Raw genomic sequence first — 15796 nt, forward strand, 5'->3', positions numbered from 1 at the left:
GCTAGCGGTTTGTTGTGGCTCCGCCCCGACCCTACAGAGACATGTGGTCATCCATCCCCACGCACACGTGTGGACACTGAGGCTCCGAGTGATCGCTAGGAAGAGTTGTCAAGGGGACAGAGCAGGGCCCCCGACGCCTGCTGCCTGGCCCCCCCCCCATTTCTCTCTGTTTTCTGTCACGTTCCAGCCTTTCCTTTGCTACCTTCTCACGTTGGTTCATGGAAAGCAGGAGCCTTGTCAAAGTCAGAGTATCTCTTGAGGACCACCTTTCCTGACCCTCTCCCTTGCCCACCTACTTTCCAGATAGTAAAACTGAGGCCCCCAAAGAAAAAGGAACACACATGGTCATCAACTCTCAAGTTCCAGAGCTGGGATTAGAATGCAGGGTGTCATCTGCTTCTCCGAGCTGTCACCCCACCACCAGCAACTGCATGACACACACGTGTGCACCAGTGGGAAGGGGTATGGGTGATGGAGCCCGCTGTGTGATTAAAGGTACAGGCAAAGCCCCGAGCTTGTCTTATTATCACAAAGCAGCCAGAGTCTGAGAATGGCCCGAGCCAGCCCTCCCCACCCCCCCGGGCGCCAGCCACCAGCTTTTTCTGCAGCATCGTGGTCAGAATGTGGGCTCTGGAGCCGGAGGGCCTGGCTGTGAACCCAGCTCCACCACCTTCCAGCGGCACAAACTGGACGATGGCTCAGTCTCCCCAACCCGCAGCCTCCTCCTCCCAAAGTGGGCGCGGCAGTACCCAACATCCTTCACAGGCAGTCATGAGGACAGAATAAGGCGCGAGAACACGTGTCCCAAGCGAAGCACTCAGTAAATGTCAGCCCTCCGAGCCTTCACGGGTGGCTGGTCCCTGTCCCGTGCCTGCAGTGCGAACAATAGACTCCCCTGTGTCCTCAAGAGGCTCACAATCTAATGGGGACAGGCAAGCAAACGTGATAAAGGGAGAAGGGAAGCAGGAGAGGGGCCTCTGTCTCTTGACAAGCTTCATGGCCTGGGGCAGGGCTTTCGGCTGCCCTGCACTCATTACCCTCTGGAGCCCGGAAATCTCAGGACAACGGAGACGGGCCCTGCTAAGTCCTCTGTCATACCAGTCCTGGCCACCAGAGGGCGCACAAAACAGCCTTGAATGGGACTGAAGCTAGATGCTGCCTGGCAACTGCTGGGTCAACAGAAAGAAAACAGGAGTGATGTCCACAAACCTCGGACTTTCCCCCAAACCCTTCCTGACTGGTGGAATCTTCCACTGGCAGGGCACATCTTCGGGGCCTCCCTGAAATCCTTGTCTGCCATGTTGTTGGGTTTGTGGGGACCCCTGCATGCTCCAGGCTAAGCAGAAGCAGGATGAGGACCCAGATAGAGAGGAACTTGGGTCCTCACGCCCCAGCCGATAGCAGGCACTCCACAAATGGTCGCTGTTTTGAAAATTATTATTGCCCATGGTATTGGACTTCTAGAGGAATCCTCCTTCACTACTTGTGCTTTGGGCATATTTTGGGGTTTCCTGTAGGGTTTCATTTGGAAAAGAATAGTGTTGCCAAGAAAGGGTGCCCCTCCACCGCTGAGCGTGGCGAGCTCCCTGCAGAAGGAAGTCCCTGCAGAAGGAAGTCCCAGACAGGACAGCCGTGGCCTGTTCTCCCCTCCCTGCCGGACACTCTTTCCCCGGCCGGCCCATGATGGATGCGCCTGGCCCAGCCCCAGGATGGGGCTCTTAGCTTGTTGGGGCATAGACTCCTTTGAGAAGCTTGGGAGAGCCAGGAACTTCTTTAGAAAGCCAGTCTGTCCCACGCATCTCAGTGCACTTGAATTTCAAGTGCTCGGTAACCTGTGCGGCCAGTGGCTACAGCACTGGCCAGTGAAGGTCTAAGGTGAGGTTGGAACTGCTCAGGTAGGGAGGCTGCTGGGCAAGCTGGCCCCGCCTACCTTCCCGGGTAATACCACACAGGCACACACCCTCCAATACCTAGCTCCTTAACTCTGTTACCTTGCAAACCCCGCCCCTTTCTTCATGCTGCTCCCTCCCCCAGGGGCTTCCTGCCCCTTCTTTCCACCGACCAAGGCCAAGATGAAACTCTCAGAGTTGGCCCTGGCCGGTTGGCTCAGCGGTAGAGCGTCAGCCTGGTATGCAGGGGACCCGGGTTCGATTCCCGGGACCCGGGTTCGATTCCCGGCCAGGGCACATAGGAGAAGCGCCCATTTGCTTCTCCACCCCCCCTCCTTCCTCTCTGTCTCTCTCTTCCCCTCCCGCAACAAGGCTCCATTGGAGCAAAGATGGCCCGGGCGCTGGGGATGGCTCCTTGGCCTCTGCCCCAGGCGCTAGAGTGGCTCTGGTCTCGGCAGAGCGACGCCCCGGAGGGGCAGAGCATTGCCCCCTGGTGGGCAGAGCGTCGCCCCATGCCGGGTGGGGCACATGCGGGAGTCTGTCTGACTGTCTCTCCCGGTTTCCAGCTTCAGAAAAATACAAAAAAAAAAAAAAAAAGAATCAATGAAGTCATAAAAAAAAAAAAAAAAAACCTCTCAGAGTTGACCATCCCGTGCCACCTCTACAGCACCTGGCAGGTGATGCAACACTGAAGACTGTAGTCACGCCACCTGGGTTCAAACCCCAGCTTTCTAACTTAGGAACGGTGTGACCCTGGGAAGTCGCTGCATATGTGTTTACCCTCATCTGTAAAATGGGGGTGATGAAATAACTCTTGTGTCTTTGTTGGGAGGATGGAGTGAATGACTATGTTACGTGCTTAGAACAGGGCAGGTACATTAGAACTGTTCTCCAGTGTCTGCTGCCATCATCACCATCACCATCATCATCATCGTCATCATCATCATCATCACCATCATCATCTGAGCATGTCCCACAGTGTACGTCAGCTCTCTGGATTGGCAGGTAGGTTCCCACGAGCCCAGCGGTGCCCATGAGCTATGCTGAGGCTTTTCTGGCCCCATACCCTCCCAGCCATGCCCTAGGGTGGGTATGTATGCACACGTGCAGTACATCTGACAGCCCTCCTAGACTCTGGGATGCTGAAGGATCGTTCTAGAAGGTCTTGCTCACGTCTGTGCCTCCCTGGCATGCAGCAGGTACTCAGGAAATGTTAGCTTAGGGAGGATTTGGAGACTTGGCCCTTCAACCTAGTCGTGTCAGAGGTGCCGTGGGGTCGAGGAGGCCCCAGCAACATGCATCAACGGGGCTTCTTTATAGGAGTCTCTGTGTGATGAGTTACGGCCCCGGGAGGAAGGCTGCGGCTCACCTGTTTCCCACACCATCATAAACCCAGTGAGTGGAGCCGATGCCCTCATAGTCTGACGCCCAGTAATACAGACACGAGTTCAAGTGTAAACTGTAGAGCAAGTAGGCCGTGGTCCTGATGACCCTGCAGACGAAGGACAGGCGTGAACACAGCGGCAGAAAGAGCGACCGTGACCCCTCACCCAGGGTGGGGACGCAGGGAACAAGTCAGTCCTCGCCTCTCCTGATGCCCACCCCACAGATGCCCTGGTTGGAGCTGCAGGCTTCGCCCAGCTGCCTGGCGGGGTGGACGCTGGCCAATGAGAACAGCAGTGGCCAGACGGAGCCAACCAGATGTTCCTTCCAGACTGCACTGCTTAGGAATGGTGGGGCTTGAACAGTGTTGTCAAGAGCAGGGGTTGGGACTGGCGCAGGGCTGCACCTCACGTGTAGACAGTGCTGGGGCAGTGGATCCGTGGGGAGGGGCAGAAGAGGGACAGGTGTGGGCAGAAGTGCCAATCCAGGAGAGAGGTGGAGGGGAGCTTTGTCCCGCAGCATGGCCCAGCTGGTCCTGCGTTCCATCCTTGGACATCCATCAGATGGCCCGCTGAGTCTGTACAACTGGCTCCCCTGGGTCTGAGAAGCTGGAGCAGGGGTCCGGTCCCCTCAGCTGAGACCAGAACGAGGCTCAGCTACCTGGAAATGCGGCTGAGCCGTGCATGTCGACCTACGTGAGCCCTTACAATTGGGGGAAATGAGACATCCCTGGTTCTCTGAAAAAACAAACATCCCTCAGAGAAGGACCAGGAAGAGGCCTGGCTTCCGGTGAAGCAGGGTCAGGGAGAGCGATGTGGGTGGGGAGTGCTGTGTGTGTGTGTGTGCGTGTGCACGTGTGTGCGTGTGTGCGTGTGTGCACGTGTGTGCGTGTGCGCGCAGGGGCCTCACCTGTAAACGTAGGCTTTGCTGAGGACGGATTCCAGGCGGTTGTTGAACTCGAAGAAGGCCAAGTACTGGGAGGGAGAGCGTGGCATCACCCCCTGTCTGTGGGGTGACACCCCGCCCTCACCAGTGTCAGGCCTGGGCTTGCTCTAACCACCAGAGGGAGGGAGGGCGCTGGAGCGGGAACATTCACGATGAGAGGTCCTTAGCCCTTAGAGGGGGTCAGGGCCAGAAACTCCATTTTCCAGTCTGTTGGAAAGCCTGTGTCTCTCCCTTTGGAATGACATGTAATGATGTCCTTGCAGTTTGCAGACTATCTTGGGGGACTCCTAGACCTACTGAGCCTGATCAGGAAACTAAGGGGCGAACACGTGTCCCAGGTTAAGGACATTGTTTTCAACGTTACCTTAGAAAGAAAACAACTTTATCAGGGGGCAGCCCCCTCACACCTCTCACTTATACCCCTCGTGGCTTCCTTACAATCCTAAAAGCAGCAGAAGAAGAACACCTGCTCTCTACTGAGCGCCTCTGAAGACTCACCTCACAGTTAAATAGTGTGGGAGCTGGGGTCCCAAACCCTGTGCAGTTGAAAATCGACATATAAGTTTTCACTGGCTGAAAACTTAACTACTAATAACCTACTGCTGACCAGAAGCCTTACTGATAACATAGTCAACTACCACTTAATTTGCATGTTTTATGTACCATAGGCTATATTCCTACAATAAAGTAAGCTAGAGAGAAGAAAATGTAAGGAGAAAATACATTTACAGTAGTATTTGTATTGATTGGAAAAAATCTGCATATAAGTGGGCCCTCGCAGTTCAAACCCGTGTTGTTCAAAGCCGGCAGTATGTAAATATACATATCACCTACGTACATTTTTTACACGTGAGGTGAGTACTGTCATTCACCTCTTGCAGAGAGGAGATTGGCACTCAGGGAAGTCCAGTAGCTTCCCCGAAGCACACGGGAGGTCAGTGACAGAGCCAGGGCTCAAACCCGGATTGGACTCGCACTGTAAGCTGCCTCTCCACGGGGGACACCCTTCCCCGGGCCTCCTGGATGGCTCAGGGCAGACTCTAAGGTGCCGGTGCCGGTGCTGGTGCTGGCACTGGAGCAGACGAAGGTCTCGGATGGGGAAGCCGCTGGTCTTACCTTCAGACAGCGGGGCAAACGCAGGAGGGGCTTCACGCCGAGTTTCAAGTAGAGGAAGTCCAAGGGCAGCAAGCAGAGCACGTCCATCTGAAACCCGGGCGGGCGGGACAGCACAGTGTGCACACAGGAAGCCCCAGGGGGGGGGGGATGGGACCTGGGCCTTCCGCGGGCAGCTGAGCTCAGAATGCCCAGGACGGCTTAAGAGACGAGCAGAAGGCAGCCCACCCACAACCTCTGTTTCCCTGCACGGCCTGCGTCAGCCCTGGGGGAACCACGTCACGTCACGCCGTCCCCACAGCACCCAGGGTCCCCGAGATGCCACCCGCCGGGACCCCGCGGACACCTGCCACCTGGCACACACCTTGAATCGGGCGGACTTCAGGTAGTTATGGCGCATCTCCTTCTTGTCCGTCTGGAAGAAAAGGGAGTAACTGCTGTGATATAGCCTGAGAGCTTCACGCCTGACCCCAGGGGAGCAGCGAGGGAAATCCAACAAGACCCTCCGGCTTCCTACTGGACAGTGGCTCCCGGGACCACGAGGAGCTGGAATGGAGCAGCTGAGCTCAGGAGAAACCCTCCCGGTAAACAGGTGGGGAGGTCGAGCCCAGAACCCCCGCAGCCCCAGCCGGGATGGAGGGAGGGAGCTGTCCAAGGTCCCGCAGCAGATTCCGACTCCAGGATGGAAGACAAGGCTACCGAGTTCAGTTTCCCAGCACGTCAGTCTTACCGGGACCATTTGAACCTTATTTACTGAGGAGCTGCCAATGGCTCTGATCAGACGGGGAAAGGGGTGACCCAGGAAATGCTTTTCGTTTTAGAAGCACAGCCTCGACTTGTCAGCACACAGAGGAGCAGTTGCTGTGCAGGGACACAAGGACCCTGCCTCCTGCTTCTGCCCAGTCACTGTCAGGACTCCAGCCCCTCCCTGGGAAGGGGGGAACGCACCACCAGAGCACAGGTTCTCAAACTGGTCTGAGTAGCGTGCTCTTTGCAGGGCCCCCAGGGAAATGTCTGCATACACGACCTCAGTCCGTCCTCACAGCAATGCTATGAGGTGGGGACAATTACTCACCCACGTTACAGGTGAGGAAACTGAGGCTGAGAGAGGTGATACAGCTAGTTGTGGTGGAGCTGGGATTTGAACCGGGTTTACCTGCACTAAAGGCCATTCTCTGGACCACTTCTCCATCTCTAACTCTGTCAGGTGATCCAGAAACTATCTCATTCATGAGCAACATCTGATGTGTGTGATTTGAATATTATCAAAGGTGTGCAACGTAAGCGGCCGTATTGTTGGACAAGCAGGGCCAGACGCTCCCGAGATCCCCTTGTTTGTTTAGCTTGTGGCCTATGGAAGCATCAGGGGCCGGTCCCCCGAGGGCTCTGGCTGCAGTCTGCCCCCAGCCACCCACCCCACCTGCCTGTGACTCACAATGATGTCCCCTCCTTTGACAAACTGCAGGCGCATCTGGAACATGATGATGTCCAGGACGTAGATGAGGTCACACAGGTAGTCTACCAGCAGCCAGAGGTGGATGTTGCCTGGCGTCTGGTAGGGGAAGGCCCAGCGCACGGGGATCAGCCAGCAGTTCCAGTTCCAGGCCAGCACCACGAAGAAGAGCCACAGGATGTACATCAGGTCTGCGGGGCGGGCAGGGAGGAGCGTGCCGAACTTCAGGTGGGGAAGGGCTCCTTGTGGTGGGACCGGGGGTGGGCGGGACTTCTTTTATTCCGCTTGTCTGTCTGTACTTTCCTGTAAGCACTACGTGTGACACTTCTGTAACTTAGAGGGGGTAAAACTATCTTTGAATTAAAAATAAATCACTGCTAGGCCCTAATAAATCAAGCACTCTGAGGAGGGGATATAAGGGCATTGTTGGATAATAGACAGCTAACTAGAAAATATTTTTGCTTTCATCCTTGTTGAAATTTTTCCAAAACTCTATTTTCTGCCTTAGTAAAGACATAATAGTAAATAATGCATAGATGAATAATGGACAGAGGGTTACACAGACAACTGGATGGATGGATGGATGGATGGAAGAAAGGATGGGTGGATGGATGGATGGAAGAAAGGATGAGTGGATGGATGGATGGAAGAAAGGATGAGTGGATGGATGGATGGATGGATGGATGGATGGATGGATGGAAGAAAGGATGGGTGGGTGGATGGATGGAAGAAAGGATGAGTGGATGGATGGATGGATGGATGGAAGAAAGGATGGGTGGGTGGATGGATGGATGGATGGATGGATGGATGGATGGATAGAAGAAAGGATGGGTGGATGGATGGATGGTTGGATGGATGGATAGATGGATGGATGGATGGATGGATGGATGGATGGAAGAAAGGATGAGTGGATGGATGGATGGATGGAAGAAAGGATGGGTGGGTGGGTGGATGGATGGATGGATGGATGGATAGAAGAAAGGATGGGTGGATGGATGGATGGTTGGATGGATGGATAGATGGATGGATGGATGGATGGATGGATGGATGGATGGATGGAAGAAAGGATGAGTGGATGGATGGATGGATGGATGGATGGATGGATGGATGGATGGATGGAAGAAAGGATGGGTGGGTGGATGGATGGAAGAAAGGATGAGTGGATGGATGGATGGATGGAAGAAAGGATGGGTGGGTGGGTGGATGGATGGATGGATGGATGGATAGAAGAAAGGATGGGTGGATGGATGGATGGTTGGATGGATGGATAGATGGATGGATGGATGGATGGATGGATGGATGGATGGAAGAAAGGATGAGTGGATGGATGGATGGATGGATGGATGGATGGATGGATGGATGGATGGAAGAAAGGATGGGTGAATGGATGGATGGACACATAGGTCATCTAGTCATGCAGAGGCCCAGCAGATGCCATGGTTGGAGGTCTGACCCCAAATGACTGCTTGTGTGACCTGGAGAAAGTTTCTCTGTGGCACCTGAAGTCACAAGGGAGGTTAGATAAGAGCAGGGAGGTTCTTTGTGAACCGTGAAGTGCTGTGCCCATGTGAAGGGTGGTTATTCCTGAGGAGTGTGAAATGAGCTAAAAGGGAAATAAAAAGGAATTCACTGTAGATGTTGGAAGAACTTCTTCCCTTTCCCTCTCGGAGCGGCCCCTGGGAAGGAGCCTGGAAGAGCAGAGGAGGAAGATGTGGCCAGGAGTCACAGACCCTGTTTGCCACCAAACTAGTTGTGTGTTTGGTCTGGTTAAGTTCTCTGTGCCTTCGTTTCCTGGTCTGTCAGATGGATGTGATCTTGTGTTTTTGTTCCACGGGGTTGTTTGTTTGTTTGTTTGCTTGCTTGCTTGCTTGCTTTTGGGTCACAAACCTTGGATGTCCAGGGCCTCCCAGACCACTCCTTGTACAGCCTCTGTGTTCCCCGCCCGCTCTCCTCCCCTCTCATGCTACATGCTAGCCACGCCCATGGCCCAGCCGGGACTCACTGGTCAGCGGGTCGATGCTCTCGGGGAACCGGTACGCCTTCCAGGGCCGGCGTCTGAACTTGCAGCAGAGCATGTCGCAGTAGTGCTCCTCCTCCACCGGCCCCACCTCCGTGGGCTTTGTGTCCGGGGCCGGCTCTGGGGCTTTCTTAGCCGGAGCTATGGGATGACACTGGTGACCACCTGACCCGGCCCTGAGGCTCAGGTAGAGGACGCAGAGAGAAGACTCCCAACCGCAGACCCTGGAATGGGAGCTGAGGGCACCCTGGCACCATCCCACACGCTGCTACAAGCTCTGGGCAGAAAGCCAGTGCTGTCCCGGCACAAAGCCCCAGCTCCCGCAGCACAGTGACCTGGGCACCTAGCCAGGAACTCTTACAGCTACCAATAGGAAACTTCCCCAGAGAAGGTATCTCTGGGAAGTTGGATGTGTTTTCAGTTGAGTGTAGGCCTGTGTGTCTGTGTTTGGACTCCTCTGTGTTTGGACCCCTCTGGTTCCCTTTGCCGGACTGTGGGGGTGTCTCGTACCCAGGACTTCCATAACACAGGGTGAGAAATCAGCGCAACATTGCTCTAGGTTTCTCTAAAGCAAGACCCCGAACAGGCCCACAGCCTTCCTGTGCATCTATGGTGACGCTGTTGACCTAGAGACTGGCTCGTAGAGGTGCGATAAGGCTATGTTTCTAGCTTCGGGATGTGAGGTCAGACTCTGCTAGGTTTGTTGTTGGCACCAGGAGTTCGAAGGCACAATCCTCCTTTGGAAAGACCTTGAAACACCTTCCCCCTCCCCGACAACAGAGCCTGTTTCTTATTTCCTCTTGGCACCTTGAAAGCAGAAAGCTTTCAGGCAGCCCCATAGGAATATTACAACTGAGGCAGCTGAAAAATAAGACAGTCTAGTTCCCTAGTGGGTTATGGACACCATCTGAGTGTAAAATCATGAGATACATCCCAGGATGGAACACCTGCCTCCCAGTAAAAAAAATAAAAGGACAAGGGCCCTGGTCAGTTGGCTCAGCGGTAGAGCATCGGTCCAGCGTGTGGAAGTCCTGGGTTCAATTCCAGGCCAGAGTACACAGGGGAAGCGCCCATCTGCTTCTCCACCCTTCTCCCTCTCCTTTCTCTCTGTCTCTCTCTTCCTCTCCCACAGCCAAGGCTCCACTGGAGCAAAGTTGGCCTGGGCGCTGAGGATGGCTCCATAGTCTCCACCTCAGGCACTAGAATAGCTCCAGTTGCAACAGAGCAACTGCCCCAGATGGGCAGAGCATCGCCCCCTGGTGGGCATGCCAGGTGGATCCAGGTTGGGAGCATGCGGGAGTCTGTCTGACTGCCTCGCTGCTTCTAACTTCAGAAAAATACAAAAAGGAAGAAAACAAAAGCCACGAAGGTGAATGAAGATACTTGCCCTGTCAGACAGGGAGCCACGATCAGAACTTTATGTCTCTTTCCTCCCCTGGATATACAACTAAACCTGTAGGTATAGGACCCAAAAATCCAGACTGGAGATCTAGGCTTCTCTCAAACACTCCAATCATCTTAAAGGGCCACCCTCGCCATGAACTGACAGGGGGTTTCAGGGGGCCCCCCAAGCCCTGGCCGAGCCAACCATCCCCAGCTTTGGACTCACAGGGCTTGGGGCTCTCCTCATCGGACGTGACATCGGGGTCGATGAGCTTCTCCTTCACCTTCTCTGCTCGCTCCTTGAAGAGCTTCACCAGCTCCTGGAGCCGCTCGTTGATGATGGTGCTGTTCTGGCTGGCTGCGGAGGACGCACGGTCCTGGCCACTGGGAAACACCACCGGGAGCTGAGCGCAGGCACAGCGGGAGGGGGCCCTGGGCAAGCCCCTGAGTCCCACCTGGCCTGAAGGAGGTGAACCCTGCCCCCATTTCCCTTGGACACCAGAAGCATCAGACAAACTTTAACATCTCCCAGCGGGAAATTTCAGCCTGGGAATAACACTCAGGGACCCAGCTCTTAGAAAACAGACCACGCAAGCTCTGCTTCAGTTGAGCAGTCCTGAAAACACTTTGAGCCCACTTGTGATGTAGGGGGAAGCTCAGCTCAGGACTGTTAGTCCTGGTGTGGGGTTCGTATGGGGTACGTGTCCGGGACAGATCAGAGAGGAGACTGGGCCTAGTTATTTAGGCTTCATGGCTTATGGGGGGGGGAGTACAGATACAGATACATTATGTATCCTTTCAACATACAGGAATTTAAACTATGAACTTGCAGCAAGGGAAAGAGGAGGGAAGGCAAGGGAAGGGAAAGAGGAGGCAAGGGAAGGGAAGGGAAAGAGGAGGGAAGGGAAGGGAAGGGAAGAAAGAAGGGAGGAAAGAAGGAAGGAAGGAAGGAAGGAAGGAAGGAAGGAAGGAAGGAAGGAAGGAAGGAAGGAAGGAAGGGGGGAGGTAAGGAGGGGAGGTGGAAGGGAAGGAGGGGAAGGAAGGAAAGGAAGGAAGAAAGGGAAGGAAGGAAGGAAGGAAGGAAGGAAGGAAGGAAGGAAGGAAGGAAGGAAGGAAGGGGGAGGGAAGGAGGGGAAGGAAGGAAAGGAAGGAAGAAAGGGAAGGAAGGAAGGAAGGAAGGAAGGAAGGAAGGAAGGAAGGAAGGAAGGGAGGGAGGGAGGAAGGGAAGAAGGGAGAGAGGGAGGGAGAAAAGGAAAGGAAAGGGAAGGAGGGAGGGAAGGAAGGAAGGAAGGAAGGAAGGAAGGAAGGAAGGAAGGAAGGAAGGAAGGAAGGAAGGACTCCCTGCCTGACATCCCACCCAGCATGGGAGAGTGCCCTGGGTGAGTTGACAGAGGTCACGTACGTCAGCTCTCCTCTGGCGGCCTCACTGTGTGACCTCACTAAGTCAAGTGTGACACTGGTGTTTTCAGACACCCCCCCCCTTTTATGGAGGCACCAAACTCAAGCCAGCCACCCCTCCTGTGCTCAGTTGGTGCAGCCAGACTGGAGACAGAGCCCCTGCACAGACACACCTCCCTCTCTGCGCTCTGCTGGCCGCGGACCCAGCCGGACCCAGAGTCCAGGCCCAGAGTCCGGGCCCATTCTTCAGATTTTGCTGAACTCCCGGGCCAGCCAGAAGCGGCCTGGGCAGGAGACCCAGCCCACCTCACTTCCTGGAAGTCGCTGGCAGAGTCTGCCTGGTGGTGGGGGGTTCTAAATACATCCCTGGTTCCCCCCACTCCCCTCCTCCTGCCCACCCACCCCACCCAGCCCTTTGACTCTCCTAGACCTCAGATGTGCCCCCCCCCCCGCTCACTCGGTGCTCTGCGGGGTGGGGGTGTCCGACCAGGCGACTACAGGGGTCTCGGCTGGTGACTGCGCCTTGAACTCTTGTGCTTCGTCGTCTTGGGAGGGCAGCCTCTTCCTGCAAGGGCACAGACATGGACGGGGCCCTCAGCGAGGGCAGGGCCCCCGGGCGACGCGAGCCAACTGTGACCCTGGCCGATCACCCAGAGCCAGTGCTTGGTTGGGGTGGGCAGGGGCTGACGACGCCAGAGGAGACGGGAAGGGAGAGGAGAGGGCTGCCGCTCTGCGAAGGTCAGTCTCCACCTCTGTTCAGCGGCCAAGCATAGAAGTTAGAAGAGCCGGGACTGGGTCTCAGGCCAACCTGAGTTTGCTCCAGCCCTGCCTCTTCCCAGTCTGTGACCTTAGCAAGTAATTTAAACTCTCTGAGCCACCTCAGTTTCCCCTTCTGTAAAACGGAACTAAATCTACGCAACTCAGTGAGATACTTATCTGTCCGTCGGGCCTCAGCTTAAACGTCCTTCTCCCCTCCCTGTCTCCTTCTCTGTCATCCCCGCCTCTCAGCTGCCCTGGAGACCCGAGGCCTCCCATTCCGTCTGGTTAACTATCCGGGAAGCTCGCCCCCCTCCCTTTGCAGATGTGCCCCAGCTGGGAAAGCTAAAGCCATGGAGTCCCGTGTGTAGTTTACAGAATGACCTGGGGCAGGCCCCTCCCTGCCGGGAGCTCCAGCTTCCCTGTCTGAAGAATGAAGACTAAATTATCCGCCATCGTTCCGTTCCATTCAGTTCAGTCCAAGCCTGTGGCCTCAGTTTGACTCCACCTGGGACTCTTCTGTCCTCAACCCCAGCACTCTGGATTCCACCAGTGGGGCTTCTGGAAGGACTTTATTCCCAGAGGCTCTGAAACTGTCCTGTTCGCTTCTGCCTACTCGCCTAGGACGGCAAACCTCGGGACTGACCACGTTCACACTCGAATGAGAAGGACGGGCCACACACACAAGGAGACGGAAGTGCCACAGCTGGGACTTGAACTCAGTCCTCCCGCACCTGGAGAGCACGTGCTGCCCCAGAAAACCCCGAGCAGAGCTGAGTCGGGAGCGGGCTCCTCCGGCAACCCCCTCACCCTCGTGCTTGGCTGTGCTCAGCACCCGACACACAGTAGCTGGCTATTTCCACAACAATCCTGGTGGACGTGTGGGGTCTAGGAAGATTCCGTGACTTGTCTAACGCTTCATGTCAGGTAAGTGGGGAGGCGGCCTTCACTCCAAACCATGTCTTTAAGCTGTGAGAAAGGCCTTGCCCAAGTATCCCTCTATCTGAGCCTGTGGTTGGTGGCTTTTCTGCTCCCAGCAGTTGCCCCCAATGCCCTTCCATTCCTGGGCAGCCCCTCTGGCTGCCCCATTGGGCGTCAGAGGCCCAGCTCAGGCAGAGACCCCCACCAAGTTTCTTGCAGCCACACCCTACCTAGCCCTCCCTGGAACAGTCTGGCTTATTTGTTTGATTATGTGCTCATGGTCTAGCTCAGCCCCTCTAAACTGTCAACCCCATGAGGACAGGCCCCTGTGAGGCTTCTCCTTGATGCGTCCCCGGCACCTAGAATAGAGTCTGGTGCACAGAGATGTCCGATAAATGTTTGTGAATGAAAAAATGAATGAATGAATGAATGAATGAATGATGGGGTAAGAGGAGCCTCATGGGCTCAGCTCATAAGCAGAAGGCAGGAGGCTTGGATTCTAGTCTCAAGTGACTTTAGTCCCCACCCTGCCCCTAAATATCTGCCCCAACCCAGGTTATATAATTTCCTTACCCTTAAAGGGAGGTAGACCAGATGTCTAAAGCCATAGTGGCACCATTTCTTGTTACCTGTATTCACTTCATGATTCATTGACTTAAATATAAGGGTTGATGGAATGATGAGCTGTGTTTTTGAGGCGAGGTAAGACTATGGCTCCTCTCCACATTAAAATCTGAGAGCCCTCCATTTTCCATACCTGGCCATCTCTATTCTGACAGGCTCCTGACCTCAGCTGAGAAGTTACTCAAGGGCTTGTGGATAAGAGAAAGATTTATTCAAGAGAGAAGAACCGGCCCTGGCCAACTGGCTCAGTGGTAGAGCATCAGCCCAGTGTGTGGATGTCTCAGGTTCGATTCCTGGTCAGGGCACATAAGAAAAGCAACCATCTGCTTCTCCACCCCTCCCTCTCCCCCTTCTCTCTTTGTCTCTCTCTTCCCCTCCTGCAGCCATGGCTCCATTGGTTCGAGCATTGCCCAGGGCGCTGAGGATGGCTCCATGGAGCTTCTGCCTCAGGCGTTAAAAATAGCTCAGTTGCAAGCATAGCACCAGATGGGTAGAGCACTGGCCCAGATGGAGGTTGCTGGGTGGATCCCGGTCAGGGTGTATGCGGGAGTCTGTCTCTCTATCTCCCCTCCTCTCATTTGGAAAAGAAAAAAGAAAAAAAGAAAAGAAAACAAGAGAGAGAAAAACCATCTCTCATTCCAGCCAGTGCAAGAGAAGCCCTGGCAGCTCCCCTTGAGCTTAAGTATAGTTATTCACAAAGCACTGTACAGCACTTCATAGTTTGCCTGCTGCTGTAGGCAGGACTTCTCTCAGCGAGCGAGCTTTGTTTGTCCAAAACCAACTCTAACCACACAGCCACACATTTATCTCAAGAGGAATACCGTGACCAGGAATCCGCTCTTGAGAAAGGAGCCCAAGAACAGAGAGCAGAAGACTCGCGAGTTCTAAGTGCCACTATGGACAGTACCCAGCAAGAAGGGAGCGAAGTCCACTCTGGCTCACGGAGCTGGGGCAATGTCACGTGGCCATCACAAATGAGTGTCCAGGAGACAGCCTAGCAAAATGCACAGGAGATTCTTAAATGAAACACAATCCAAATAGCTCCTTCAGTGAAAACCGCGCAAAAGCGTGGGCCAACAAACAAGGTGTAGAAGAGAAAAACGGGAAAATAAAACACCATCTACTGTGCTGGGATTATGAATGAGTAGTTTTCTAGAGTTCTTTTGGTATTTTCATTGTATTATTTTATAATAAAATGGGAGGTGGTGGAATTCAGTCTTGTCACTTTTTTTTTTTTTACACCATTCTAACACACAGTTGAGGGTATTTGGGACAGAACTTCCCGGAGAGTTCTTTATAGAGCCCCCGCTGGGACTCGGGAAAACCAGGAAGGGATGGCACGGTCCCAGTTCCAACACCAGCTCGCTCAGTGACCTTGGGCCAGCTGCTTCTCCTCTCTGGCCTCAGTCTCCTCATCTGCCAAATGGACAGGTGGCACAGTGCTGTGAAAAGCCCAAGAGAAGTATAAAAGGTGACCTGTGGGTCCCTGCAGCCGATCCTGGGACTGTGAGGGTGTCGGATTTGGCAGGAGAAGGTGGCAGCTGCTCGGGCGAGGGTGGCCTGTCGTCCACGATGACGGGGTGGCTGTCAGCATCGGTATCCTCCACCTGCACTTCCGGGTACTCTTCTGTGGCAGGTACTTGAGGAGAAGAAGGAGGGGACAGTCAGAGAGAGAGAGAGAGAGAGAGAGAGAGAGAGAAGCCAGGACCCAGGGGCTTGCTATGTTTTCCAAGGATGCGACAGGAAGCAGGTCTGGAGCAGCCCCTCCTGCAGAGGCCCATGCAACCCATGCAGAGTCCAGAAGCCACCAAGGGCCACGCGACCCCAGCCACCAGTCCTGGACCCACAGAAAAAGGCATGATGCCACCAAAGCCACAGGAGCTCTTGGTCCAGCCTGGAGTCCAGGTCCCCAGA

At 54.7% G+C, this 15796-nt stretch overlaps 1 protein-coding gene across 1 annotated transcript in view; it reads right to left on the bottom strand.

Moving 5' to 3' along the window:
* The window catches only part of CNGB1 (cyclic nucleotide gated channel subunit beta 1), a 69802-nt gene that overhangs the window by 18936 nt on the left and 35070 nt on the right, over positions 1-15796 (bottom strand). Inside the window, exons 17-25 of the mRNA XM_066242773.1 lie at positions 15359-15521; positions 12039-12146; positions 10410-10567; positions 8786-8941; positions 6766-6974; positions 5695-5745; positions 5334-5420; positions 4182-4246; positions 3259-3381 (exon numbers count right to left, since the gene is read on the bottom strand). Coding sequence (XP_066098870.1) covers positions 3259-3381; positions 4182-4246; positions 5334-5420; positions 5695-5745; positions 6766-6974; positions 8786-8941; positions 10410-10567; positions 12039-12146; positions 15359-15521 — 1120 coding nt within the window. The remainder of the gene's footprint in view (positions 1-3258; positions 3382-4181; positions 4247-5333; positions 5421-5694; positions 5746-6765; positions 6975-8785; positions 8942-10409; positions 10568-12038; positions 12147-15358; positions 15522-15796) is intronic.

The sequence above is a fragment of the Saccopteryx bilineata genome, chromosome 9, assembly GCF_036850765.1.
Source record: "Saccopteryx bilineata isolate mSacBil1 chromosome 9, mSacBil1_pri_phased_curated, whole genome shotgun sequence".
Lineage (NCBI taxonomy): Eukaryota > Metazoa > Chordata > Mammalia > Chiroptera > Emballonuridae > Saccopteryx > Saccopteryx bilineata.